Genomic DNA, 24,417 nt, shown 5'->3' with positions numbered 1-24,417 from the left:
AAGGAGTTGTAAATAGAAATGTATTTGAACATACACTATTATAATGTACAGAATTGTATTTATAATGTATCTTGAATTGTTTAATTGGTACAAAATGTTCTAGAATAGAACATTTACAATCAGTGTATGTGTTGACTCTTCATTCTGCTCATGCATGCTAACCTAGTGTATTTACCTAACTAGTATATGCAAGTAAATTTGAAATTCAGGATTCAGATGCAGGAAAAAAGAAAAAACAAGAAGTTACTTTTAACCACTGCATTTTTCTAATGTAGCGATACCTTAAGGCTGACAAACCTGTTTCCTGGATGTGTATATATATATATACATATGTATACACATATATTAAAATGTAGTCTAATATTAACTTTTTTTTCAATTAAAAAAAAAAGTCTGATGATAATGTAGGATTAGCCAGCAGTTTGTGTTTTTAGTTCCGTCCTATGCTGGGATGTAGTGCAGTTTTAATATTTGGAATAGGAAACAGCAACAGTATACAGCAATTTAAGTCCTTGCAAAAAGAAAGTTTTCACAGGACTCTATGCAGTTCAGTGAAAAACTAAGTGCACCCTATGATTCAGTAGCTCTTAGAACTACCTACATTGACTCTACATTACTTTGGTAATGAGAAGGAGTTCATGGCCAACTCAATGACTGCAAGATGCCCAAGTCCTGTGGCTGTAAACAAACCCAAATAACCGTTCCTCCACCACCCTTGTTCACGGTGGGAATGATGTGTTTGCGCCAATAGTCTGTGACTGATTTTCACCAAACACAGCATTATTCAAAAGAACACACTAGCGTCCAGAAGTCTTGTTGTATCTTTAGTTACAACTTTGTAAACATAAGCTGTGCTGCCATGTTCTTTTTAGAGAGAAGATGCTTTCTCCTGGCAACCCTTCCGAATTCTTCTTCCTAATTTCTAATTCTACTGCCATGAATTTTAACATCCTAACTGAGGCCTGTAGAGTCTGAGATGTAGCTCTTTGGTTTTTTGCAGTTTCCCAGAGTATTGCATGGTCTGACCTTGGGGTGAATTTGCTGGGGCGTTCACTCTTGGGAAGACCGTGGCGTTGTGCCAACACACATCTGATTGCTCACACACACCTGTGAATGATCTGTTAATCAGGTTAATCAATTACCCTCTTAATTACTATGCAAGCAGTGAGGGTGTACTTTGTTTGAAAGCTTTCTTTTTCATATAACTGCACTGTTTTGAGATCTAAATAAGAATCCTATGTCTAAGGTGTACAGGAGAAGATAGCATACGGGTAATGAATTTACAATAATCTCATGTTTTTTAAAAAAAACTTTCAAATGATGTTATAATAGAACACATTTTACTTTAAGATGTGCAGCATGTGTGAAATATCGCCAGGCACAATATAAACATCCTGGAAACAGGAATAATAAGTACGTTGCCCCCTTAAAATGATGAAGCCCTTTAATGTTTTAAATCTTTCCAGCCAATTCATTGCTTCAAACAGTCTGAAATGTAAGCTGTCTGTAGCCAGTGGTGTCATGTTTGAGGTGCTTTTAACCTACAGTTATGGTAGTCTGTTTACATACACTCATCACAGGCATGAGTGTCATGGTAATTTGGGGCTTTTAAGGATTTGTTTAAACTGTTCTTTTTCCAGGGTGGAATGATTTTTACAGCATACATATTTAACTATTTTAAACTGGACGCACAAGTTTGAATTTATTTTTGATTCTCTCAAATCTGAAACTTCATGGGCCTTGGCGTTGGCAAAGTTAAAAGACAAAAGTTATTAAAAGATTCAAGTGAGCATATGTAATTATTTGAGTATACGTTTTTTTTTACCCTGTGTGGATTAGAGAAAATCCAAAAGAAGTTCAAACTTGTGCACCCAATTCTTGTTTTCTTAAAGTCATTATAAAGATGTATGCTGTGCAATAACTCCACCCTGGAAAAAAAAAGTTCATGGAAGTCATTAAAAGCCCCAAATTACAACGACAGGTCATGCTCATGGTAATGTAAACTTCTAACCACAACTGTAAAGTAAGTTCCCTAAATTGTTCCCCAAACAAACAAAAAACAAACTATTTTTAAAAATGTCTATCATAACCGGATATTGATGATTGATTATGTTTATTTCCAATAGGAGGAGATGCTATAGGAAAATAAAAAAAATATTTAAAAAAGCAGCTTATACTACAGTAAACTGAGACGATAGTAAAGAATACATTATTTGAGCAAGATTTTCAGCTTGTTTTTTGCACTTTCATTATGAACTTATTAAATTACACCCCAGCAAGTGCTGTGCACCCACGGACTGCACGAGTTTCCGGGGAGAACTGACATTCCCAACATGCTATTATTTCCCAGTCAACCCTAACTTATATATGAACATACATGGTCGAAGTAACTGAGTAACTTTATTCAGCTCTACGCTGCGTGCCCTTGTGACAGTTTCAGCAGTTGTGCGACAGTAGGGAGCCTGAACACGGTGTGGTGGTCTGGATCTGGGTGGAGTTAAGGATCCGTGTCACGCACACTGACAACTGGGAAGCACACACACAACAAACAGGTGTCTTCCTCCTCTTTCAGACGCACAGTCACACTTTCGGGGGGCCTCCTGTCCGCACACTGAACGCTCCTCTTTCCTTTATCTAACTTTTAAAACTCCCCGGAAATCATTTTGAAACACAGCTTTCACACAATGCACGCGGCACAGAAAGACACCACCTTCACCAAGATCTTTGTGGGAGGTCTTCCTTATCACACAACCGACTCAAGTCTGAGAAAATACTTCGAGGTGTTTGGAGAAATCGAAGAGGCCGTCGTTATCACTGACCGGCAGACGGGCAAATCCAGAGGTTATGGATTCGTAAGTAAATCCTGTAATTATATAACGATCCGGTCAGCTGAACAAGTCAAGTAGAATGCGCTGTTTCGTGTGCAGGAGTATCATCTCATGGAAAACGCGTTGTCCTAATTTAGGTGACCATGGCAGACCGGGCCTCTGCCGACCGAGCCTGCAAGGACCCCAACCCCATAATAGATGGAAGGAAAGCCAATGTGAACCTGGCGTATCTTGGGGCCAAACCCAGGGTCATTCAGCCAGGTGAGGGACTGGACCTCAGTTTTGTTTTTATTTTCTTTTACAATTGAATATAAAAAGAACTAAACTAAATTAAGCTAATTAAAGTTTATGGAAACAAATCTAAGAAAACTTGTAGGTATTTTTCTTCCTGGGTTTTTTTTTTTTAAGATTTTAAACAAATGTTTCACAATGGTCTGTATCAACTCCAGGCTTTGCATTTGGTGTGCCTCAGATCCATCCAGCATTCATCCAGAGACCTTACGGGTATGTGAAACTACATTTTGTTTCTGTCACAAAAATCTGTCTCTATTAGAAATGCCCTTGACTATATTTTTTTTTCATTATTATTGTTTTAAACGTGTATTTATTATTGCCTCCATCTGTTTCACCCTGACTGATGACATGTGAGTGTACATGTGTGCCCCTCTGCTTGAGGTTGATTGTGAAGGAAGTGAGCGTTTGTCCCCAGCCACTGCAGGACTTGTCTTCATGTTGTCTATTTCTCTCTGATCTGACAGGGTCGGTAACGGTTAAAATAGCTGATGAAGTGACATGATGATTTGAGGAATAGCTGAGTCTGCATTGGGCAGAGCGCTAAAGTGTTACCTGTATACTCTGACATACACAAACGAACAGAAATGGTGACTAGATGCATGGAAATCTTCTGCTGTTGTTGTTTTCTTTGATGATTTTTTTTTTTTTTTTTTTTTTTCAGTTTTCCATAGTACATAGATTGGTGTGTGCCTTGTTTTCAGTATGATGTGGCGTTCAGCTTAACTGTGTGCTTACTTCTACTTGCAGTGGGGGATGTGGGGCGTTCAGAAGGGGATTTTTTCATACAGACTTTTCCAGTCATCATAGGGAGTTATAACTCTGCGATGGGGTGTTGATTCTTTTTCCCGTTTTAATGATTGTGCTTTAGCCTGTGTTTTTATTTATTTATTCCTGGTTTCTGGTTAACATGAAGTTCACTGTGTTTTGTTGTCAAAAGGGGTTGGGGTTGACGATCACTCAGTGTGTTAATTTCAAATTCAATCCCCGGCAACAAAACAAACACTGGCTTGCATGTGGGAGTTCATTTTCTGTTTCCTTACCCATGATGCTGTGTTTTTTTTGTTTTGTTTTGTTTTTTTTTTATTGTTTTTTTTTCAATTAACCTACTGCTTTCATTTGTAGCTTACATCTACAGGTACATATACTGAGCATTTTCTTTCTGATCAGTCACAAATATTCAGTGTTTTTTTTGCCATCACTCAAGAAGTGTGTATGAGTGTGTTCGATTGCCTTCCTCTTTGCAGAAAGGCTGTGCTTTGGGGAAGTAAGTTATTTTTTTTAAAAAAAGGTTTCAAATTAAAGCTGGATCACTCTGTTGAAATTTTATCGTTATGAATTCATTATTTTAGCTGTGACACATGAGTTTAGGTGTGCTCATATAGTCCCTGCAATATAGGGTGAAGACAAGAGCTCTTAGCTCGTCTCTTAGGCAGCAGCTGTTGGCTACAGTGATCCGCATGGCCTCTCAAATTCAGATGGAAAAAAGGGAGTCACTCAGCAGCGCTGTTAATAATGTATGGCAGAGACGGAGCCGCTCGGCTGCGCACGACAGGTGGGACGAGCCATGCGCCCATGAGGCGTTTTGGGTATGTGCTGGGGATTACCCATGTGCCCTGGTGATTTACAATGCACCTTTATTTAGCTCTCCACTTGCAGGACGACAAAACCTCCATGCCCTCCTTTCAGTAGTCACACTTAAAGTCAGCTGTGACCTTTACAGCATTTAAACACTTTGTAGTAAAACCAAGTTGCGTCATAAAGCGAGGATACCAGCGTGATGGCTTCTGTCTTGTCAAGTTGAAAGCTGTTAAAGTAATTAGACGGGTCACGCTCAAAAACAAGCATTGGGAGTTTTCTGGAATCGATGTGCCTCTATAAGACAAAAGAGTTAGCCTTTGTTTCGCCTCCCGTTTTCACTTATCAGTGGGGACACCTTCAATCTGATCGTAGTGAGGTGTAGGCAGTTGTTGAGGAGAGCTCTGCCATGTGTCACTGAAGGAGAAGATCAGCTTGTCCTTTTGCGATGACAAGAGGAGCAAAAATAGCATGCAGCCAGCCTCCCTTGTCACTCAAGTTGGCCGTGCGTGTGTATTTGCGCGGGGTGGTGGTATGTCTGGAAGGGTAGAAGAGGTGCACGTGTCAGTGGATAAATATACTTTACACCTGCTCCTCGGTGTATTTACTTAGCGTGACTCTGACAGAAGTTTAAAGTGGAGGCAAGTTTACCCAGATACAAAGGTCGTATGTTTCCATCATCATCAAATGGAGATGTCCCTTTATTACACAGTCTTGTTTATTTCTTTTTCAAACAGCCATCTGCACAACATAATACAGCTAAGCACCTACTTTTGATAAGATGCTGTATGGTTACTTTAACAGCTACGTGCAAAACAGTCATTTTTCTCTTTTTTTTTTGCGTTTAAGGACCTATTAACATGTGTGGGCATGTTTGTATGTGTGGTGTTGGTGTTGCAGTATGTGGACAGAACCATGTCCATTTCTCGAACTGATATGTTGTGTTTTTGCGATAAGCTCGCATTTTGTCAAATATGGTTTTCAGTGAAGCGTTGGGGTGCAGAGCTTGGCTATGTCTTCTTTTAATGCCTCACTGTTTCAGATTCGGGTGCTTTTTGAAATTTAAAGCTACGCTTGTGTTTCTTTGTGGTTTTTGCTGCTTTTTAATGTTTCATTTCTAGGTAGGGTTTTTATTTTTTCCGTTAATGAATGGATTTGCTGTGTTCTGAGGACTGGACTGACATATTTGGCACCTGCTTTTCAGTTTTCCAGCGTTGGAAAGATGACTGACTGTGGCTCTGTTCTGACCCTGTGCATCTTTGTGTCCTACAGGATCCCAGCTCATTATGTCTTCCCTCAAGCCTTTGTCCAACCCAGTGTGGTGATCCCTCATGTACAACCGTCTACGGCTACAGCAACAGCTGCTGCTGCCACTTCCCCATACCTTGACTATACTGGAGCAGCTTATGCCCAGTACTCTGCAGCTGCTGCGACTGCTGCTGCTGCAGCTGCTGCCTATGAGCAGTATCCGTACGCAGCTTCACCAGCACCGACGAGCTACATGACTACAGCGGGGTATGGGTACGCTGTCCAGCAGCCGCTTGCCACCGCTGCCACCCCAGGAGCAGCAGCAGCTGCTGCGGCCTTCAGTCAGTACCAGCCTCAGCAGCTCCAGACAGATCGCATGCAGTAAAAGCTTTAAGACTACCTTACAGAAAGAAAAGAAGGGGAGGTAAGCTCTTTCCATGAAGAGGGTGAAGGTAGGAGATGCAGACAGATTGAGGCTGATTTAAAAAGAAAAGAAAAAAAAGGTTGTCACTTCCAGGTTTTAACTAAGCAGAACCTCTACCAAAGAGCGAGAAGACAATGTTGAGACAAGTGAGGAATGTATATTTTATTCAAGTGAGATCAGTATTGGATATAAATGAATATTTAATATTTATTCAGCAGTAAAAAATTTGTCAGGTTAACTGAAGTTGACTCACTGGACATCAAGACAGCTGTTGCTGAGTTTTGTATATATGTTGCAGGGGTAAGTCCAAAGTGCATTCATGTCTTATGATCAGATTTCTTCCACGCTAATTTAAAAATCAGCGATAACACCTGGCGACAGTATGTTACACCATCATGCAGTTCTCAGTATTGAAATAGTTTCGGACCATTTTTTTTCTTTTTGTTTCACAAAGCTATCCAGGCACTGATGGAAACGTCAGTGTTTATTAAGACTTTTTATATATATACACATATATATTATTGTTTGGAGTGAGGTAGATTAGAGACCCTTGGGAAAAGAAATCCCTTTTAAAAAGTATTTTTTCTGCGGTACATAAGACAAAATGCTCTGGTGACAGCTGAAGCTGGTAAAAGCACTCGCGCTTCTTCCCTTTTAATCACTCAAGTATGTTCAGCTAAAGGGAAGAAACGCTGTTGAATGTGAATCTTTCATTTTCATAAAATGTTTCATCGTGTGTTTAAATTATGCTATTTATGTATTTATTATGGAGCCTTACAGCAATAAACCCTTTGTTTTCATATGTTAGTATAAAAGTCTACTGTGGAACATGTCCATGTGTGCTGCTGCATTTCTCATGATCAAGAGCATATGATGGATGTGAACACTCGGCTTTGCAAAGCTGTCGTCTGTATAAAGAACAAATGATGAGTGGAAAGGTAGCAGTAACTTTAAAGTGTTTCTTTTTTTCTATACTGTTCTGTTGTTTTTATGTTGTCTAATAGATTAATAGCTCTTTAATGTCACTTTTGATACTTGACTAATTTGATAACTGACAGGCTGTTTTTAAAATTGATCACATTTTATGTCTTTTGACATTAAAGGTTTTCTGATGCAAGAGCAACAGCTGTTGACCTTGTAATGCATGACTCAACTATACAGATATTTTATTTGGAAAATAAATCAAAATTTACCTTCAACTGTTTCTGTGTTCTTGTTTAATTGTTTGGCAGTATGAAAGAAGATTCTCCAGGTTTCTAAAAGGACGTTTAAAGCTGTTCTTTGGATCTTGGCTGCCTTTTGTTCTGTTCTCCATCAAGATGACTGTGTTTTAGGGATAGCTGTAAACACCCGCTGTTATATCTCTCTCCTGACCTCTTCCATTCATACCGATGATGATTTGAACCCAAAAACTTCACCTTTGGATTCATCACTCCATAAAATGTGTCCTCACTCATGTTCAGGGCTGACAATCCTTAAGAATGGCGTCTTGACAGCCACCTTCCTCTGAGACCATTTTTTATGAGGCTTCAGTGAACAGCAGATGGAACCGCTTATAGGTCAGGTCAGGTTCTGTGTCAGGTCTTTGCTGGAATTTATTCCCCCCCGATTTCTTAAGAAAATGACCTTCAGATGCTGTTCATTTGCTAAAGATAGTTTTTAGGCTTGCCACTTCTTCCTTCGTCTTCTCCTTGTCCACTTTCGTCAGATTTTTAAGGACACAATGTTCTTTGAGAATAACCTTGTTGGGGCAAAAATACTATTACAAAAATACTAGTACCCCCTGTGTACACTGCACTGAAAATGAGTGAAAAAGCAACAAATTTTCAAAGGAAAACTTCGAAAGAAGTCTATAAATCCCTGGGAGTTGCTGCTCAAGACCACTTTTTTAAAATGACAAGAATACCTGATTGTTTAGAACAAAATATAAAGAAATGAGGGATGGCTCAAGACTTTTGCCCAGCTTCATGTTTATGATGCTTTACAACAATGTGAAACATACTCATATAACCTGTTTGACTTTACTAAACTGTCTTAGAGTGTTCCTGTACAGTTGTTCAGAAACACGTTCTTGTTAGGAAATAAACGATTTTTCTCTAATATCTCTCGGTTTTTCTTACCAAAGCTGCTGCCTCCTGACACCTGCTGGTTAATGTGAGTATTGCACACCATTGAGTCGTGACACCTTGAGCTCTGTGGTTATGTTTTCCCACGAACGCCTGTCTCACATCGAGCTTTGAGCATATTACTTTCAATTTTACTCACACGTTGGGCGGAGCTGAAGGCCAGCGGTACTGCCAGGCCTGACGCATTCAAGCCATATCAAAATTACTTAAGGAGGTTCTTTGATTTGTTTTTAATTTTAAGATTTGCTAAAGCATTTATGCACACACTATATGTTGAATACCAATGACATAGGGGGCGAAATCTTCTCTCACAAAAATGCTGGTTAATCACGTGAAAGTTAAGCGAACATGACCTGACGTCGGTCAAAGTAACTCATTTAAAATAAATTTAAACATGGCTTAGTTAATATCGAGTTTTGGTGTTTATGTGACGTATTTAAAAAATATATATAGCCAGTGTCCTATCAGAAAACTTTCTATCTTAACGGAAAGAAAAAGCTCGCAAATCATTGCGGTGAGAACATCGGTATCACCTGTCCCATTTCTCCCATGTTTCGTGAACGCGGCGCACGCATTCCGTCTGTCGAGCGCGTTAAGAGGAAGTCGTTCTTTAGCAATCACAGTGCCTTAAAATTCAAAAAACCTGCAAAACGACATCCACAAATGATTCAAAGGGAAGCCATTTGGAACTGAAACGTTTCTTCCCAGCACCGTGAGTAGCATTTAGAGACTTCAGCTATCATAACTGTTGATCTCTGCTTCCTTTCGCTTGCCTTTTTTTTTTTTTTTTTTTTAGAAAAACATGTCTATATTATGTTAATCAATTTAACAGAAAAAAACTCACATGCTAATTCGTTCTTTTTCATAAATATGACATGTATTCCCATGTCTTATTTTAATTCAGAGGGCCTGCGGTGTGCAGAATACGTGAGCTAAAGGGTCGTTTCGTGGATGAAAGTCAGATTTGTGGCCTATTTCTTTTATCCTGTAAACCTCGCGATTCTCGGGATGTTTCAAACGGTGCCGATTCTTTTTTTTTTTCGACCCTGGTGTCAAGTGAGCTCCACGTGTGGACTCGTGCTAGCGGCAGAAGCACTGACAATATGTACAGTGGTTACAAAACGCTTGTTTTAATTGAGATATCGGTGTTTGTGGGAAAACAATAGGTACCGGAAGTAACCGCTTCCACGTGACTTCTGTATCGCTGCGTGTGTATGTGTATACTTCGCTGCCAACATTATCTGTCAAGTAGCATATTTGTTGTTCTTCTTTGTATTTTATCCTTTTCAGAGGTTATCTCGTATCCCTGCGCACCGGACGGTATCTGCTCCTGATCTAAGGCGGAGATGACTACCGAGAAGACTGAATACACTCCCGTGGTGGTGGGAGGATCTCAGCCACCTCTCCCCGGGCAGCCAGCGTTTCCCGTTGCCTTTGGCACGAACGTGCCGGGTCCAAGTACGCTCGAGGGCCACGTACCTGGTGCTGGTGTCCATCCCTTCCCTCCACCGACTGCGTTTGCACCCGGTGTCCCGGGAGATTTCGGAATGGCCGTGAACCCCAACCAAGGACAGTCAGGATTCGCCAACCCATCATATCCTGCATATCCTCCACCAGCATATGGCTTTAATGAAAATATCGCAGGTGGGTGTTTGAAACACTGCCACTTTTTTTTCCTTTTAACTTTGTTCTCAGTTTGTCATTGCCATTGCAGGAGACGTTTTCCATAATGAGGATCCACCAGCTTTTCATGAGAATCAAGAGTTTGATTTTGGATTGGATAACAAGACAATACGTCGAGCGTTTATACGAAAGGTAAGAAGATGCTTTGGTTATTTTGAGCCACGTATGTTTGTAATATTTTCATCAAGTATCTTTGAAATAATCAGCAGGGTTATGTTACTTAAAGTTGAAACAAATGACTAAAACTAATATTTCCTACTTGATAGGGTCAAACAGATACTTCAGTACAAACAAGATTTTCACCTTGTTTATTATTTACAAATGTGTGTTCACTTTTCCCTACAGGTATTCTTGGTGTTAACCGCTCAGCTCATGGTGACATTCGCATTCGTGGCTGTTTTCACCTTTGTGGAACAGGTCAAGGTGTTTGTAGCGGCGAACATGTGGACATATTTGGTGTCCTACATTGTGTTCTTTGTGTCCGTTTGCGTGATCAGCTGCTGTGGAAATGTTCGTCGTAGACACCCTTGGAACCTGGTTGCACTGGTAAGCCAAGGGGTGTTTTCATCACTGTGTAGATTTTGGGGAAGGAAATCCTACTTGCACTTATGTAACTCCTTCTTTCAAAAACTGAGTTGGTTAATTTATAAGAAGTCGAGGGGTCAGGCAGCTTTTGTCCTGAAGTGTTGACATTTTGTATTTGAGGTTTACAGTAAAAAGTTGTGTAACTGTAAAATCATCTGTGATTTATCTGCCCGCTGATGTACTGTGCTTGTCTTGTTTACAGTCCATTTTGACTCTAAGTATGTCCTACATGGTGGGAATGATCGCCAGCTTCCATGAAACCGATTCGGTGATCATGGCTGTGGGCATCACAGCAATTGTGTGCTTCACGGTGGTCATCTTCTCTCTGCAGGTTTGTACCTGTAGATCTCTGCCTCTGGTCTACATGTCGAGTGCGTTAATCATTCTTCAATATGTAAATAATCATAGGTTTTTCTTCTTCCAACAGACCAAGTATGACTTTACTTCCTGTTACGGGGTACTTTTCGTCTGTTTAATTGTCTTGATCGTCTTTGGCTTCCTCTGCATCTTCATCCGTGACAAAATCCTGCATATTGTCTATGCTGGACTGGGAGCATTACTCTTCACCTGTGTAAGTCCCTAAACAAACTCGTCACTACTGCTAGGTCGGATTTGTGCGAAATTTTGTGTTGGTGCTGTTATTTTGTGATGCTGTAACTTAATCTAAATTGGTCACACATCAAAACAACAGTAATGCTCAGCTGACATTTGTTTAGGGTCTTTCTTTAGAGTTCAGGGTTTATTGATGTACGTTGTGGCTGGATTTCATACAGATGCTTTTCACAGAAGTCTGGTCAGTGGTTATAAGAAGGAGCAGACAGCCACAGAAAATAAGGAAGAAAGAAATGAACAAGACAGACTTTACGAAACACCTGTCTTCAACCCAGACTTGCCACAGCACCCCAGGCAGCATTAAAGATGTAAACATTCGGTGTGACAGCAGTGTTTGTTTTCAGAAACATTACCATCACAGAACAGCTTTTTAATAATTAAAGGACTGCACTCACCAGACACTGTTAGCTGTACCAGGCTAGATCCCGTTTTGCCCTCAGAACTCTAATTCTACATGGCAGGATGGATCCATGCTTTTGTATAATTTACACCAAATTCTGACCTTGCACCCGGTGTGGTCTTCTGCTGCTGTAGCCTATCTGCCAAGGTTCCACCCATTCTGGTGCTCATTTTAGCTGTAGCTACATATTCCTGCCTTGTTATTGGCTAATTAGATATTTGCTTTAACAAGCAGTTAAACCAGTATACCCAGTGAAGTGACTGGTGAGTGCACATTTAAACGAATGGGATGTTGAGTCTGGTCGGAAAGGGAATAAAGTGAAAGTGAATGTAGTGAATAACAGAGTGGTGGTTTCGCAGAGACACATTATTGAAGCTTTAAAGGTTATTTGAATGTTCATCTGGACAAGCAAAACGTAACCAACCTATCTCCGTAGCTTGATAGTGGTGCTAACTGTAATTTGGATAATGGAAACTGGAACTAATGTTGCACCACACATGAACAGAAGTCAGATCTTTATATATAAATTTTACGTTTTTTATTTTGGGTTTTTTTTTCTAATTTATTGGTGAAAATCTTTGACTGTATTAAATTTGTGTGTTGCAGTTCTTGGCTGTGGACACTCAGATGCTTCTTGGCAACAAGGAACTGGCCCTGAGTCCCGAGGAATACGTCTTTGCTGCTCTAAACCTGTACACAGACATCATCAACATCTTCCTCTACATTCTCGCCATCATTGGCAGAGCCAGAGGAGGCTGAGCAAAAGGAGCGACAATCAAAACTGTTTTTCGTTCAAACACAGAAGCGAATTCTGATAATGTTGATTTTTGCTTTGCTTTGTAGTGTGTATTCGTTACATAGTTGAAGATTGCTTTTGCTTCACCCAGTAAATGTAGTTTTTGTATGATGCTATGTAGTGTAAGTAGGACCACATAGCCTCCAGCTTAGAGATTGCTACAGTTTTCTGCAGTATATGTACAAAACTTGTATTTTGGTTTAGAAAATTGTATCCTATGCCAAACAAAACCATTAAAAAGGACAAAGGTTTGCCAAAATGATCCCAAGGTTTTTTTCTTTTTGTTTTGGTGGGGGTTTTTTTTACCAGGAGGAGTTTTAATTAGCCAGAAGAGTGCTTTGTTGATATCTAGTCTCATTAGCATGTGGACTTTGGGATTGTTTTGTCAAATTTTTGTTTGCTGGGATCAAAAGTGAATCTTTAATGCTTAACCTAAAAAAACAGCAGAAATAAGAAGGGCTAAAAAGTGCAGTAGATGAAACCGTAACTGCAGCCAAACCTAAATATAAATATATGCGACTCCATGACAGCCAGGCAAGATTCATCCACTGATGAAACCTTTTAAAAAGTGATGAATTAATGGTCATTCCTTCATGTATTGAGGAAACTTTTAAAATCTTGATGCGCTCTCTCTCTCTTTCTCTCTCTCTCTTTCTCTGTGTTTTCATTGAACTAAAAGAATCCTGTCAAAGTCAACTGCTGCCAGAGTTCTGTTGTCATTTGAATTGATACAGTTTTGTTTTGGGGGCATTTTGTGGCTTAGCTGTGAAACTGAGACCCTCCAATGGATCTGGAGCAAACCGCTGTGGCCTTGCGGTTAAAAAATGACCAGCTCAGGCAGGACAATGATCATCTGAAGTCGATATTAAGTGTGGTCAAAGAAAACATAGACCTCAGAGCTAGGATGCAGAGCTTCAACAAAGACACTCTGGAGGAATTAACAGGTATTGTGGTTTTCTTTGCCACTAGGTGGTGGCATCAGTGTTGACTTCTGACTGGCTTTGCTTAGAAATCTATATTTTTTACTTCTTTAAACAAGTAATGTTCTGTCTATGTGATGTATAGTAAAGTGTAAGCATTTATAAATATATTTTTTCTGTATTTTATTAATCGTCCTTACTTAATATGTAGATCCAGCATTTTAAAAAACAACACTTCGTAGTAGAATAAATGGACCCAGGCTATTTTAAAGAAAAATAGCCTGGGTCCAATCGCTTTGTCCTCAATCTCTCTGTATTAATGACTAATAAATATTATTTTCAGTGTACATTAAAGTAATTTTCAAGTTGATTGTTTGAATGGCATTGCCCCGTTCTTTGAAGCGTACAAAGGCTAGCGAGGGCAACAATAGATCCTTGGTAAATGCATGTGCAGCATAATGACAATTGCTTTTATTTAATTTAATTTATAGAGGCGTATTTGTTATCCTGCGTATTACGAGCAACATGCTTTTCAGGCATCTGTGGTTAAAAAAGAGTGGTTCAAATACAGTACGATAATATAAAGTACTAGAGAGATAAAAGGGGTAATTTAAGTCAAATTGGGTTATAAAATGGGACATTTTGGGGGGAATATCATTACAGACACACACTCTTTAATCCTTCGGTTAATCCATACTTTAAAATCAGGTCTATGCCATGGGGTCAACCAGCTCAGAAGGACTGAAACAAGTGTGATGGGGTTACGCCTCCACTCTGGAGCTACAATCAAAGAAAAGCTTTTGCAATAATCACTGGTTTATTAGACAGAAGCCCATAACTTTCACTGTGCACATACCTCTGATTTTCTGCTTGTTATTAATGACAAATAACAAGGCCGTTGTTTTTTATCAGTTTGCCCCATCTCAGGATCAGAACCATTAACTCAGTGGCAGCGCACCTTTGATGAGAAACAATTCAGAAAAGACTTGCAACAAACCAAACCCAAATGGGAACATCGATCTTCGTCTCCCATCGACTTCAAGTCTTTCATCCAAAGCTCTCTGCACACAGACGCAGATGAGACAACTGAGCGTCACAGCCCCAGAACTGATGTTCCTCTTGACAGCAAGGGTGATTGTTACTTCAAATGCAGAAAATGTTTGAGCTGTAATTGCACTGTTGACACTCTAAAAAAGAAAGAAAGAATTCATTTTTATTATCTATTTTCAGCCCCAAACAGGCTTCTTGGAGAGATTTGCTATCAGCTGGATAGGAGAATTCTCTCCTACATCTTCCAGGGTCACACGAGGCTCTACGGTTTCATAATGGCCAATATACCAAACAAGATCATAGAGGTAAGAATTCTCACAATGATATAACGAGGAGCTCAATTTAATTAGTACAAATGTGTCTGTTGAGGAGTTTCCCGTTTAATATGGCAGTGCTCATATTCACCTTTTATTTACTCATTACAGGTTAGCACACATCCACTGACAGGGAAGGTGGATCAAGGCTATCAGCTTCATCTCACTCAGAGGCATGCAGAGCTTGTGGAAAGGCTGAGCCAGCGTGGGTATAAAGAAGCACTTCACCCTCCTTTTACTGAGTTCATTGTGAACACCTACGGGATCCTAACGGAAAGGCCAAGTGAACACAGCACACAGGAAATGGACTACAATAATCCAGACTTCCTGAAGAAGGTGATAATGACCACTGCACCTAGAAAGCTTCACAAGGACCTGCTGGTTGTGCTCACTTGCCTCTGCATGATGGCAGAAATGGACAGAAAGCCACTTCTTTTTTGGTAGCTCCAGATCCAAATTTGGCTTTGCACCATCCTGAAGCTGGAATAAATGATTCGACATAGTAAATAATGTGTGTCTATGATTTTGTGCTTAATGATAAATGTCTGCCATTTAATAGAGAGAAAGCCCAAAATGAAACTCACAATTGCACATGTGTTTAGTCATTTCAACAACACCAATCAGCCAGCTTTATTTAACCAGAAAAACAATGATCCAGGGGTTTTAAAACTGTCATACACAAATAAGAAGCACAGCTTGATGACAGATGTCTTAACAGTAATTTGATTTCGGCCGATATTCAGTGCAGTGTGGACTGCTATGGTATCCCCAACATCGGGGATCATGAGATACAGCATCAGGAAGTTTTCGTGGACCTAACTTTAAAGAGGTGATACTACAAAATGGCAAATATAGGTCTAATGCAATCTGGAGTTCTGTTTACTCGCTTTGTTTCACATGTGAAGTAATCTGTTATTCTACAGTACTTTCTAAAATCTCAAGGCACCCCTCATTTTTGCTTGCAGTGACGTTCTTGTCATTTTTAAATAGTCCTGAAAAATAGCTCTTCGGGATTTCTGAGGATCTATCAAAGTTTTTCTTTGCACATTGGCTGCTTCCTCAGCCTGATTAAGTCAGACGAATTTGTTTGTTTTCTTGTCTGTTAAACCACGTGAGACGACACAGTTTGACATAAAATAGTGTTTCTGCACCTAAAAGGTGATTTACAAAGAGCTGTTGTTACCATGTTGTGCAGTTCATCCCTAATAAATACATAAATAAATGAATAAATAAGAGGAAATTGGATAAGTTTAGGACAAAGGGAGAAGTGAGTCTAAAATCTATCTACAGCAGATGAACAGTATCTAAAAGTTACGTTAGGGTTGACACAAGACTTTTGCACAGTACTGTATATGCTATGCATTTTTAAAAACTGAAATTGAAGCAGGACAGTTGCTGGCTCCGCAGTATGTAGTTTAGTTTGTCGTCAAGTAGGACTTTATTATTTTACTGTTATTATCGGAAAGTTTCATTTGTTACGTTAAGTCATATTTACGTCACTAACAATAAGTGAATATACTCAAAACAATTCAAGAAAAAACACATGTATGGAAAATAAACAGCACAGTGACTTAGAAATATCAAATTCAATGCAGTTTTTCATTTGGCGAACAGCAGCAGCTGATGCTGTAGGTCGCCCCAGGTGAGGTCACGTGCCACACGGGGCAGACACCATGACAACGCTGTAGGGGTGTGGCTTAATAACGTGACACACACCGAGCAATAAGAGCAATATGGTTTTATGTATGTTCAAAAGGACTGCTTTACTAACGTTATTATCTGCTTTCAAGCTAGACCTGTTTTCTACCGAGCATGTGCGAACAATACAAAGAAATGAAATAAAATAAACATTTCAACCGGCTGCTCGTTGTGTGGGTTCATCAGACGGACTGTGCCAGTTTACATGCTAAGGTAAGTAGACGTGTGACTTCCACGTTAGCTGGGGTTTTAAGCTAGCAACGCAACATCAAGGGTGTATAATGATAAACGACATGTAAAGAGAAGTGTTAGCATTTACTGAGAAAAAGATTGTGGGAATTCAAAAGTATGAATTTGAAATTTGAAAGTGTAACTGTTAGCTTAAGCTTACTTGCAGATGGCCGATGAAGAGAGAACGTGTTATTCAGCTACATTTACCATTTACCTGTACGAGTATGTTACGAGTAGTGGCACAGAGATCTCTTGCTGATTAAGAGGCTAGATGATGATTTAAGTTACGTTAGCCTGTGTTTGTGTAACCTAGTTTTATTCCGTGATTCTTTGTGCTTTTTTAATAGTTAGGAATGTTAATCGAAAGTCTGAAATGGTCCTCAACCTTTGAACGCACCACCCTGGGGATCCATTGTTAAGCAGTGTTTGTAGTATGATCTGGATTTTCACTGTGAATTAAATGCATCACCAGCTCATATTGCTACAGTTAACGCCCTGATAGAGAATATGCTCGCCTTGGATCGATATAATTGTGTATAATATGTATGTGCTTTTCAAACGACAAAAAGCAGCAGTACAAGGTTTGAACAAGATAAACATTTGTACTGTTTTACTTTACATAAACTCATGGGCCTTAGATGGTGTGTTAGATCTGTAAAGACACAAAGGTGTGGTGCTCAAGGCAAATTTTCACTGAAGCCTTACTCTGCCTTTAGTTAAATAAAAACTCTACAGATGGTGACAGCTGGATAATGTCAAGGCTGTTTCAAGCATGTTTTTTTTCTCTTCTTTTAAAAGCAATCATTATGCATTGCGTAAACAATGAGTAAACCGGTTGTTTCCTGTGCCTTTGATTATACTGCCTTCAGTTCTGTACAGATGCCAGTTGCTTCATGCTTTCCAGAAATGCATGTACGGGCATGAAGTTGTAAAGCAGGTTATTCCATGAGAACGATTATTTCCTTTTTCTTGTTTCAGTGTCCAGTGGATCCCATGAAGAGGAGACGCTGCACAGGAATGAGGCCAGGCCGAGAAGCTCTGACGTTGTTGATTGTTGTTTAGAGACTGTAAATCAACATGGCCCTGCAGGCTTCTGCCTTTCCTAATGGCTTTGTTGCAGGCATCCATGCTGTGGGATGGGCTTTTATCGTGCCATGTTTCTGGTTTCTTGATCGCCTCATTGCTGTGTGCAAGTCCACTACTCTGGAGCAAAGTCAGCGGCTGGAGCAGGAATGCTATCTTCGCCCCCTCGAGGTCTTTTTTGGCTCCATTACCTTCTTTATTCTTTTTCTCGCTACTGCCCCTTTGGCTTTTCTTGGCTTTCTGCTTTGGGCACCTCTTCAGGCCTGCCGCAGGCCATTTAGCTACCACAGAGAGATGCCATCCTTACCAGAGAAGGCAACAAACAAGGGCTTTGAGCTGACTGGTAAGGCGTCATTTGTCTTTGCTTCAGCCAACCTTTGTCTGCTGCCTGACAGCCTGGCTCGCTTTAACAACTTGGCTAACACTCAACGTAGGGCAACTGCTATTGGCCAATGCATTGTGCAGGGCATGTCTCGCCCTAATATCCGCATATTAGTTGATTCCCCCAGCAGCTGTGGTACTCTCAGCCCCTCCAGCAGCATTCTTCCCACAGTGAACTCACCTACATACGGGGCTACAGTAAGTCAACATCCTGACCCAGCTGAAATGCATGATCTAAATCTAAATTCTAACATAGATTGTGTACCCAATGATGATACAGAAGAGCCTTTGAATGAGTCCACCTTTCCCCTCCTCAATTCCAACTGTAACTCTAACCAACAGGACCAATCAAGTCAGCAAAATCCCCGAGCTTTGAGCTCTCAGGGACTCCGCCAGCAGAGTGATGTACCCTGGGAGATATCTCCACTGTTTCCAGCCAACGTTGACATACTGTGCCTTGAAGAAGTGTTTGATAAGAGGGCTGCACGGAAGCTCACCAATATATTGAAGCTTGAATTTGGACACATACTGTATGATATAGGTGTGTATGCATGCCAGCCACCATGCAGATGTTCTTCTTTTAAGTTCTTCAACAGTGGGCTCTTCCTCGCCAGCCGATTCCCTGTCCTCGAGGCCCAGTACCACTGCTTTCCAAACAGCCGAGGCGAGGATGCACTGGCTGCCAAGGGTCTGCTTTCTGTTAAGGTGCATTGCTTAACGTCCCCCTCTTTAATCTGTCTTTCTTTTTTTCCCTTTTTTTTGTTTTGTTTTTGAAATCTTCAGATCTGCTAGTTTTGGATGCTTGCACGTCATCGTATAAGGATAAATTGTGTTCAACGTTTCATTTTAGAAGTATGCTTTTATATTTATGGACAGGAAGTGGAAATTTCATCAGAGCTTAGCTGATCTGAGATAAAGAACTGAAACTGTGAGCAAAATTCGTGACACCTCAAAAAGTTTAGAAGTCAGTTTAGGTCCATTAGTTAACTTTATGATGTGGAAATATGTGATATATAGAAGTGGATTGCATGCATAATAAGGAGGGTCATCTTATGAAGTTACAGACATTTTTAGTGAGGTATGGAGTGTTGATTTCATTGGACTTTGTTGCTTTTATGTAAAATAGAATTAATACTTGGGCTTTTGTATCAGTTTGAATAAACACAAAATATGATGCCATGATTGTTTTTTTTGTTTTTGTTTTAATTCCCAGGTGCTTATCGGGAAGAACCAGAAACAGAAGAGAGTGGTTGGCTATTTTAACTGCACACACCTTCATGCACCAGAGGGTAGGTCCCAATTTCTGATTTGGCTTAATTAAATAAATTCTAAAATCTTTTCATATTTATTTTTTATTTTTTATTTTTTTTTTAGTTGTGTTTAGGAGACCCTCTGTGTAATCCTATTTCAGGTGAAGGGGAAATTCGTTGTATCCAGTTAGAAATGGTAACTAAGTGGATCGCGGAATTTCAAGCTGCCAACAAACAACCTGATGAGGATGTTGTTTTTGATGTGCTCTGTGGAGATTTCAACTTTGACAACTGCTCACCTGGTGTGTTGCTGTCTTATGCAAGACTTTATTCTGTTAATATTTTTCCTTTTTGTTAATATTGTGTTTTTAACCCGTTTTTAAAATGTATTCATCTAGATGATCGTCAGGAACAGAGTCACTCTGTTTTTGAGGAATACAAAGACCCTTGCAGGGCCGGACCTGGAAAGGAGAAGCCCTGGGTCACTGGTTTGTACTATTTATTCCCTGTAGCACTTCATAGTTTGACTATATGACAAATTTCAACAAAGATTAGAGAATTTTTATGGTTTGTTTTTGAAGGTACTCTGCTGGAACAGCCGACATTGTATGAAGAAGATGTAAACACCCCAGAAAATCTACAGAGGTACTTTTGCCACTTTGTTGTTTTCAGGAAAACTAAATTTCTGATAAGAAATCCTTACACACTGTTTATGGTTACAGCAACCTGCCCTATCTTTTTCATGTTCTTGTAGGACTTTGGAGAGTGAGGATCTGAGAAAGAGGTTTATCGCTCCTCCTGTACCTAAGGCGGACTTTCCGTTGGTGTACCCTGAAACTGACCAGCCGTGGATCGGACGACGGATCGACTATATCCTGTACCGCGAAAGCTCCATTTCGAAGCAGTGCCGAACAGTATGTGCCTCTCTTATTTCCCTGTGTTCAGTCCCCAGTCTTTTCATTTGCTCATTTGTGTTTGAAATGTTTATGTCTGTAGATCATTCAGAAAATATTTGCAAATTGCAGAACTACTGACAGCCTCCTCATTTAGAAGAATAATTTATCATTAAAAAAATGCATAAAATCTTTTTTTTCCATTTAGGAAATTGAAGAGGTGACCTTTATAACTCAGCTGGCTGGGCTTACGGACCATATTCCTGTGGGACTGAAACTGAATGTGGTTATGGACTCAGACTCTGCTGATGAATGAGGACTCATTCAAACAACAGTACAAAATGCACAAAAAAAGTGCACTGCTTTACTCTGTACAGGTACAAGAGTGTTTTGACTATATACTTGAATTTGTAATTTTAATGACCAAGGAGATTATACCTCAGGTGAACTTTATACAGATTTATAGCATAAAGGTTTTATAATCGATGCATTTTATACATCAGGGGTTGTTCAGGCCAGAGGTGTTGATTTTATAAAACAGTAGCATTCTCCTGTCATAGTTTCCTACCAAAATAAATGCAAATAATGGATTTTATACCTTTCTTTCTGACAACATTTAAGAGGTGCATTTTTTTTTACTTGTCCTTCTGACACAGCAGACAATAGTACTGTTGTGACTGTCATCCAGCTGCTAGACAAAATGTTGACAGCACACAATTATGATTATAATGAACAAAAACTTCAACAAACAGTTCATTAGTAAGTAACAGCTTTGTTTTCTTATATACACAACCATGCCAGTCTTACCTTACAAATAAAAAAAGCAGACAGACAGTTCATCAAAGTAGCAGAGGCTTTGAAGAAAGTAAATACAAAACAAAGAGTGATTTAAATGCTGCTGGAAACTGAACTTGAAATTAAGGAAATAATGAATATAACAACAACTCCAATTTAAGAGCTGCAACATCTGATGAGATGCAACAATAAAATATGGCAGGTGAATTGATATGTACAATTAGATGTTCTTCTGGAAAACCTTGAGTCCTGGCATTCATGTGGATGTGATTGTGACGCACACCACTCACCAAAACAGTGATGTTCACATCCACTACAAAGGCACCTCCAGACGGCGGGGCAGGACAATACACTTCATTTGAGACTTGCTCAGAAGAATAGACCAAGCTGTTGATCCCACCTGCAAAGTCTGCAGATCTAAATGCAATTGCACGTCCACTGGATATAAAGGAACAACCAAACATCACAAGACATCCCCAGAGTTCCTGTGTCCATTCCCTGAATGGGTCAGCTGGTTTAATGGGTCAGGTTTTCATCATATCTTAAAGAAGGAAGTGTATATGCTTCAGTTAGTGGTTTTTAGATCTGGACAAATGTAACAAATTAAATCAGGGGTTCCTCAGTTGTCTGTTCTTGGACTATTACTCTTTAGCTTTTACATGTTCCAGCATAAAATATCCTATTCAGATCATACACAGTTGTAGTCATCATTTTCATCCAATGATCTAACTCTTCTTTGCAAATTAATGGAGCAATAAATGATCATAGTATCTGCTGTCATCATTTTCAACATTATTTTAGAACTGAACAGAGACGAGACAAATATTTGTTGTTGCTCAAAAAGGTCAGAGAACATTTGTTCATATTTATCATTCATTTCTCGGAAACACAATGAGCAAGTCTGGTTTGATAACTGGTTTGTTCACTAGATGGGCTTTCTACCACTTTAAAGTGCATATTCAAAATGAGGAATGTTTTACCTCAACCTGACTGTGAGAAATTGGTCCATGCATTCATATCACGCAGGTTAGACTATTTGAATGCTCAATTTGCATCAGTGGGACAACTTCAGCTCATTCAGAAAGCAACAGGCAGAGTCATTATGCATACAGTCAGGTCCATAAATATTGGGACATCGACACAATTCTAACATTTTTGGCTCTATACACAACCACAATGGATTCCAAATGAAACAAACAATATGTGCTTTAACTGCAGACTATCAGCTTTTATTTGAGGGTATTTATATCCAAATCAGGTGAACGGTATAGGAATTACAACAGCTTGCATATGTGCCTCCCACTTGTTAAGGGACCAAAAGTAATGGGACTATTGGCTTCTCAGCTGTTCCATGGCCAGGTGTGTGTTATTCGCTCATTATCCCAATTACAATGAGCAGATAAAAGGTCCAGAGTTCATTTCAAGTGTGCTATTTGTATTTGGAACCTGTTGTTGTCAACTGTCAAGATGATATCCAAAGAGCTGTCACTATCAGTGAAGCAAGCGATCATTAGGCTGAAAAAACAACACAAACCCATCAGAGAGATAGCAAAAACATTAGGCATGGCCAAAACAACTGTTTGGAACATTTTCAAAAAGAAGGAACACACCGGTGAGCTCAGCAACACCAAAAGACTAGGAAGACCACGGAAAACAACTGTGGTGGATGACCGAAGAGTCCTTTCCCTGGTGAAGAAAACACCCTTCACAACAGTTGGCCAGATCAAGAACACTCTCCATGAGGTAGGTGTATGTGTGTCAAAGTCAACAATCAAGAGAAGACTCCACCAGTGTGAATACAGAGGGTTCACCACAAGATGTAAACCATTGGTGAGCCCCAAAAACAGGAAGGCCAGATTAGAGTTTGCCAAACGACATCTAAAAAAAAGCCTTTACAGTTCTGGAACAACATCCTATGGACAGATGAGACCAAGATCAACTTGTACCAGAGTGATGGGAAGAGAAGTATGGAGAAGGAAAGGAACTGCTCATGATCCTAAGCATACCACCTTATCAGTGAAGTATGGTGGTGGAAGTGTCATGGAGTAGGCATGTATGCCTGCCGGTGGAACTGGTTCTCTTGTGTTTATTGGTGATGTGACTGCTGACAAAAGCAGCACAATGAATTCTGAAGTGTTTTGGGCAATATTATTTGCTCATATTCAGCCGAATGCTTCAGAACTCACTGGACAGCGCTTCACAGTGCAGATGGACAATGACCCAAAGCATACTGCAAAAGCAACCAAAGAGTTTTTGAAGGGAAAGAAGTGGACTTTTTTTTGCAATAGCTAAGTCAATCACCTGACCTGAATCTGATTGAGCATGTCTTTCACTTGCTGAAGATGAAACTGAAGGGAAAATGCCCCAAGAACAAGCAGGAACTGAAGACGGTTGCAGTAGAGGCCTGGCAGAGCATCACCAGGGATGAAACCCAGCGTCTAGTGATGTCTGTGTTCCAGACTTCAGGCTGTGATTGACTGCAAAGGATTTGCAACCAAGTATTAAAAAGTGAAAGTTTGATTTATGGTTCTTATTCTGTCCCATTACTTTTGGTCCCTTAACAAGTGGGAGGCACATATGGAAACTGTTGTAATTCCTACACTGTTCACCTGATTTGGATGTAAATAGCCTCAAATAAAAGCTGACAGCCTGCAGTTAAAGCACATCTTGTTTGTTTCATTTGGAAACTTGAGCATATCCAAGTGTTGGAATCACTTCATTGGCTCCAGTTCAATACAGAATTACCTTTAAAATCCCTCTTTAAGTTTATATTTTCGCTTGGGTCATCAGATGTAGATCTTGTAACTATTCCCAGAATTAGATCCAAGTGTGTTGAAAGTGCTTTCAATTACAGTGGTCCCATTCTTTGGAACAAGCTACCTGCTGACCTGAGGTCAAGTACATAAAACCCCCCCAGACTCAATCGTGTTTACTCTCACAGGCCTTCACTTAACACCTGTGTGTGCATTTGTGTCATTCTGCAGAATGAAATGTGCTATAAATAAAATCGCAATTGCGATTTGGTTCCAAAATATAAGTCAGGTACTTAAAATGAAATGTTGTGATTGATTTAATAACTGTTATTAGGCTTTAAAAAAAACAAAAAATTAATTACATCATTAAAATGTAATTTCCAAACATGTTTCACGTGTTTAAAGTGGGTTCATCAGTCAAGTCAAAGTAAATCACAGGGCAATAGACTAACCTTACTTGTGGAAATCAGAGTACAAA

The 24,417-nt window shown here is 39.7% G+C and overlaps 4 protein-coding genes across 5 annotated transcripts; all 4 read left to right on the top strand.

Annotated features, from left to right (window-relative positions):
* The first annotated feature begins 401 nt into the window (after positions 1–401).
* rbm24b (RNA binding motif protein 24b) lies at positions 402–7,568 on the top strand. The gene is made up of 4 exons (XM_084942956.1): positions 402–2,852; positions 2,966–3,089; positions 3,278–3,332; positions 5,970–7,568. Exons 1-4 carry the CDS (start codon positions 2,685–2,687, stop codon positions 6,328–6,330), a joined length of 708 nt encoding a protein of 235 aa, XP_084799082.1. The 5' UTR covers positions 402–2,684; the 3' UTR covers positions 6,331–7,568.
* Positions 7,569–9,038: 1,470 nt separating this feature from the next.
* Positions 9,039–13,267, top strand: grinab (glutamate receptor, ionotropic, N-methyl D-aspartate-associated protein 1b (glutamate binding)). Its single transcript, XM_084944395.1, has 7 exons — positions 9,039–9,207; positions 9,786–10,139; positions 10,210–10,310; positions 10,524–10,724; positions 10,966–11,094; positions 11,191–11,334; positions 12,382–13,267. Exons 2-7 carry the CDS (start codon positions 9,842–9,844, stop codon positions 12,532–12,534), a joined length of 1,026 nt encoding a protein of 341 aa, XP_084800521.1. The 5' UTR covers positions 9,039–9,207; positions 9,786–9,841; the 3' UTR covers positions 12,535–13,267.
* Positions 13,268–13,355: 88 nt separating this feature from the next.
* On the top strand, positions 13,356–15,375 carry LOC146377608 (speriolin-like protein). The gene is made up of 4 exons (XM_084944396.1): positions 13,356–13,515; positions 14,404–14,622; positions 14,722–14,846; positions 14,967–15,375. The coding sequence occupies exons 1-4, from the start codon at positions 13,356–13,358 to the stop codon at positions 15,297–15,299; spliced, it is 837 nt and encodes a 278-aa protein (XP_084800522.1). The 3' UTR covers positions 15,300–15,375.
* A 1,155-nt stretch (positions 15,376–16,530) lies between these two features.
* smpd5 (sphingomyelin phosphodiesterase 5) lies at positions 16,531–20,981 on the top strand. 2 transcript variants are annotated; one of them, XM_084942936.1, is made up of 9 exons: positions 16,531–16,766; positions 17,763–18,446; positions 18,591–18,953; positions 19,462–19,537; positions 19,660–19,800; positions 19,897–19,986; positions 20,080–20,143; positions 20,253–20,412; positions 20,600–20,981. In XM_084942936.1, the coding sequence occupies exons 2-9, from the start codon at positions 17,862–17,864 to the stop codon at positions 20,705–20,707; spliced, it is 1,587 nt and encodes a 528-aa protein (XP_084799062.1). In that variant the 5' UTR covers positions 16,531–16,766; positions 17,763–17,861; the 3' UTR covers positions 20,708–20,981. The 2 variants fall into 2 exon arrangements, with proteins under 2 accessions (XP_084799062.1, XP_084799061.1); XM_084942935.1 differs by having other exon boundaries at positions 17,763–18,953.
* The last annotated feature ends 3,436 nt before the right edge of the window (positions 20,982–24,417 follow it).

This window comes from Perissodus microlepis, chromosome 11, assembly GCF_051167445.1.
Source record: "Perissodus microlepis isolate ML-2025 ecotype Zambia chromosome 11, ASM5116744v1, whole genome shotgun sequence".
NCBI classification, from domain to species: Eukaryota; Metazoa; Chordata; class Actinopteri; order Cichliformes; family Cichlidae; genus Perissodus; species Perissodus microlepis.
Note: the sequence above shows the minus strand (reverse complement) of the source record. Positions and strands in the feature narration are given on the sequence as shown.

Excerpts from the sequence above, each read along its gene's own strand:
- rbm24b (XM_084942956.1), top strand. The coding sequence starts at position 2,685 with ATGCACGCGGCACAGAAAGACACCACCTTCACCAAGATCTTTGTGGGA. Across the intron at positions 2,853-2,965 it reads AATCCAGAGGTTATGGATTC|GTGACCATGGCAGACCGGGC; the intron begins GTAAGTAAATCC and ends GTCCTAATTTAG. Across the intron at positions 3,333-5,969 it reads TTCATCCAGAGACCTTACGG|GATCCCAGCTCATTATGTCT; the intron begins GTATGTGAAACT and ends TGTGTCCTACAG.
- grinab (XM_084944395.1), top strand. The coding sequence starts at position 9,842 with ATGACTACCGAGAAGACTGAATACACTCCCGTGGTGGTGGGAGGATCT. Across the intron at positions 10,311-10,523 it reads GTCGAGCGTTTATACGAAAG|GTATTCTTGGTGTTAACCGC; the intron begins GTAAGAAGATGC and ends TTTTCCCTACAG. Across the intron at positions 10,725-10,965 it reads CTTGGAACCTGGTTGCACTG|TCCATTTTGACTCTAAGTAT; the intron begins GTAAGCCAAGGG and ends TCTTGTTTACAG.
- LOC146377608 (XM_084944396.1), top strand. The coding sequence starts at position 13,356 with ATGGATCTGGAGCAAACCGCTGTGGCCTTGCGGTTAAAAAATGACCAG. Across the intron at positions 13,516-14,403 it reads CACTCTGGAGGAATTAACAG|TTTGCCCCATCTCAGGATCA; the intron begins GTATTGTGGTTT and ends GTTTTTTATCAG. Across the intron at positions 14,847-14,966 it reads TACCAAACAAGATCATAGAG|GTTAGCACACATCCACTGAC; the intron begins GTAAGAATTCTC and ends TACTCATTACAG.
- smpd5 (XM_084942935.1), top strand. The coding sequence starts at position 17,862 with ATGGCCCTGCAGGCTTCTGCCTTTCCTAATGGCTTTGTTGCAGGCATC. Across the intron at positions 19,801-19,896 it reads CTTTGACAACTGCTCACCTG|ATGATCGTCAGGAACAGAGT; the intron begins GTGTGTTGCTGT and ends GTATTCATCTAG. Across the intron at positions 20,144-20,252 it reads ACCCCAGAAAATCTACAGAG|GACTTTGGAGAGTGAGGATC; the intron begins GTACTTTTGCCA and ends ATGTTCTTGTAG.